Genomic DNA, 3,489 nt, shown 5'->3' on the forward strand with positions numbered 1-3,489 from the left:
CAGTCAGAGCAGAGGAGAGGTTGTTACTGAGGTCACTAACGTACTCCAGAGGCAATTCTACAGCTGGTAACATCGCCGTTAAAAGATCATGATGTTCCTGAAAAGAATGAAGTAAACCGGTATGGTTCGATTACGCTACTAAATCAAGCTTACTTTGTCATAGTAAGTGGCACATATAGGTGATTGATGAACATAGTTACAAATTAGAAGCAACGAGAATTACCTGCAACTACGAATTATTTGGAAGGGATCTTTTAAACCGATCTTTATTAGTTGCTGCTACTAAAGGGTTTAAAACAAATTGTTGGCCTATAAGATTAGCTCAGATGATCCCCTTTTTTACTTAGCTACAGGGCGTTCAAAATTAGTAGGCGTCTGTTGTTTAATTTGAGTTTAAAAGCTTATCAGAAGATAAGACTTTGATGGGAACCCAACTCCCTTTCACAATATTACTATTGCATTCATGCTGCTTTAAAAGTGGACTTCCTATTGCATGCTAATGCAATTGGACTAAGGTGATGGCACCGGAAGTACAATGGAGTTAATTAATGAGTTATTATTAACAATGTAAGTGAAAAATATCACTTTTCAAAAGCATAAAACCAATGTCAATAAAAAAGCACAAAACCAAAAAAGTCCACGAGTCATTAATCTAGTTGCGGATATGTTATGGTTCGTCCCTAATAAAATTTTCGATTCTTTCCAAAGATCCAAGATCGTGTCTACTATGACATCAAGCAAAACATGCCCGACCCAGCTACTGCCACAGAAGCCAATGTATATATAGCAACCTTCACGACTTCATATTTTGTTGCTTTGAACTCAGCTTTCAACTCATCAAAACCCTGAAACGCCCAAAACATATAATTAGTTCATTCTGATTTCCGATTTTACTAACCTAAAGTCACAAGTGTAAGCTGAATGAATAGAGGAAATTTTCTATCGTTCGGGTATTTGATAATGTCATTAAAACACTAGCAACTTCTAGTCTTTAACTCGCCAATATTCAAATAAACAAGTGCAAAAACAAAAACAATATTAACAAAACCTATACCTGCTCAATTTTGTTGTTTATGTTTATATCATGATCACACCTGTTTCAAAATCAAAGGTCTAATTAGTTTAAATGGGACAAAACAAAAATTAAACAGCGAGTCAAATACCTCCGGTCGGTTCGCATCTTATCAATATCGGCTTGCAGTTTTCGAACCTCTACTGCAACACGAGCTGATTGATACTCCTGCACAAAAAGACAATGAAGGACACTTAATTAGGTTGGAAATTTCTAAGGATAATTAAGTTCACAATGCTTGCAAGAGATATGCAAGAAAACATGCATCTCTACATATCCATCCTGTAATATTGAGAATAGTAGAAAGCTAGTTAACGAATGTTTGGGAAAAGAAGAGTTGCCTCGGATTTGGCGATGTCGGCTTTGACCTTCTCCATCACCGACTCCAAGCCACCGGTGATGGTGCCGGTTAATGCCTCCGCTTGTGTCGAGGGTACGTTGATCGCCTCTAGAACCTTAATATTTCCTAATGTGTCGACATGGTTGAGAGATTTGTACTTCCCGCAAGAAAGTAAGCGATAACTCAGACCTCCTCGGGTTCTTCCGATGCTAATCGCCTGCTGCATTGCCATGACTCTAGTGCGTGGAAGGAGATTGAAGTCACTTTTATTTGATAACGGATGTTTGAAGAAACTAACGAAAACAAAAAGCTTGCTTCACAAGGAATATAAAGACGAAGAGATTGAATTTATGATATAAAGTAGGTTTACAAGTATCCCATTACTCCTCTTTTGGTGCAATTACGACTTATATAGTTTTTTTTTTTCTTTTGACCTCATATAGTTTTTTTTTTTTTTTTTTAATTTCTTTCTTATATATATGTTGTTGTTAATAACAGTATAAGATAAGCTTGCACATAAAACCCGAAACTCCAAAACCCAATCTAAACCGATGCATAAATTATTACAAAAATATTTTAGATGCAATATAAAATTATGCAAAAAAGAATTTGATGTAAAACCAACAAATGTTTAATAATCGAAAACTAAAAGAATAACTTTTGTTGGCCTAAAAACTACCCGGCACTGCGACACACACGTATATTGTTTTACATGTATGCATATATTTATGCGTATGAATGTTGGGTTCGATTCTAATCTAGATATGCCCCGCGACATCGTTGCAGGCACATGGATCATCCATCACCAATAAGATTGTGCTACGTGTTATTAAAATCCGATGTGATTTTTCATAGCATCACATCACACTCACACACATACATCACCATATGTTGACAAAACTAATTGTAGCTGCGAAAACGAAAACACGTACGAATAAATACACGACATGAATAAATGATTTTTGTACATATACCTTCTTTTATTTTATTTTTTGTCGTCTGAACAAATAAATTAATATATGGATTATTATGTCTCTTAATTTAATAAGGATATTATTCTTTTTGCAATCATGCATGGACCAAACATAATTTAGACAAATGTTGGAAAGAAAATTGTATCTGAAATTCGAAAACTTCTTCAAAGTATGGTTGGTCTTGGTCACATTTTTAGGCAAAAGGAAAAGCCTAATCTAGCTATAGCTAGCAATATCCCATGTTAAACATTATTAGTCTTTGTTTTTCTTTTCTTTTTGGGCTGCAAGCTGAATCAAATTAATACTCTGCATCGATCTCTCTCACATTCATTCTCCCCATCTCTCAAAGACAATCACAAAGAACGAAAACGTTTTTACAAACTATGATCGGACAAAGAAGGAGCTTAAGTATTCCCCATGGAGGAATAGTTAAAATAGTTTGTAGCTTTACAAATCACAAACTATTCTGACAAAATAGTTTGTAGTTAAGAGTTATAGTCCCCATGGAGGAGCTTAATTATCTTGCCGTTTGTAATAGACGAATCCATGTTTATAACCGATAATAATCTGTTCGTGGTTGTTAATGTTGGTGGCAGAGATTAAGTGGATCCATCAATATTGTTGTCGGCTATAGTTCATAACCACAAAAAGAGCATGAGCTTGAATAAACCACATTTATCATGTTAGCTAGCGACGTTGATGACCGGATATATTTTACATTCGTCGGATGAGATCATCTTGATTAATAGTCGTCTCGGTTAAGACATATGTGTTTATTGGCAATGAATAGTTAAGAGACTAACATATATAGTTGGATTGATCGATGGCCGCAAAAGAAAAAAAAAACAATATACATATATAAGTTGAATAAATGTTTTTAGCTCTAAAACCGTAAAGAAAATAAATTTTATACTATTACTAATGATTGGGTACATATCTATATGTAGATAGAAAAGCTATACTAGATATCATGTACTTACATTTAAGTATCTAAACTAACAAATTTACATATTCTTTAGTCTTTACATCTTGACTCTTTAGGATTCGTGCATCTCTATTCTCTGAATCTTGATATCCATAGATTTTGGGGTATTTCGATTTTT

At 34.4% G+C, this 3,489-nt stretch overlaps 1 protein-coding gene across 1 annotated transcript; it reads right to left on the reverse strand.

Moving 5' to 3' along the window:
* Window positions 1-725: 725 nt before the first annotated feature.
* LOC104788993 (uncharacterized) lies at window positions 726-1,644 on the reverse strand. The gene is made up of 4 exons (XM_010514749.1): window positions 1,414-1,644; window positions 1,164-1,240; window positions 1,055-1,094; window positions 726-845 (listed from the first exon to the last, which is right to left on the reverse strand). The coding sequence occupies exons 1-4, from the start codon at window positions 1,642-1,644 to the stop codon at window positions 726-728; spliced, it is 468 nt and encodes a 155-aa protein (XP_010513051.1).
* Window positions 1,645-3,489: the final 1,845 nt, after the last annotated feature.

This window comes from Camelina sativa, chromosome 5 (genome assembly GCF_030686135.1).
Source record: "Camelina sativa cultivar CO46 ecotype springtype chromosome 5, ASM3068613v1".
Lineage (NCBI taxonomy): Eukaryota > Viridiplantae > Streptophyta > Magnoliopsida > Brassicales > Brassicaceae > Camelina > Camelina sativa.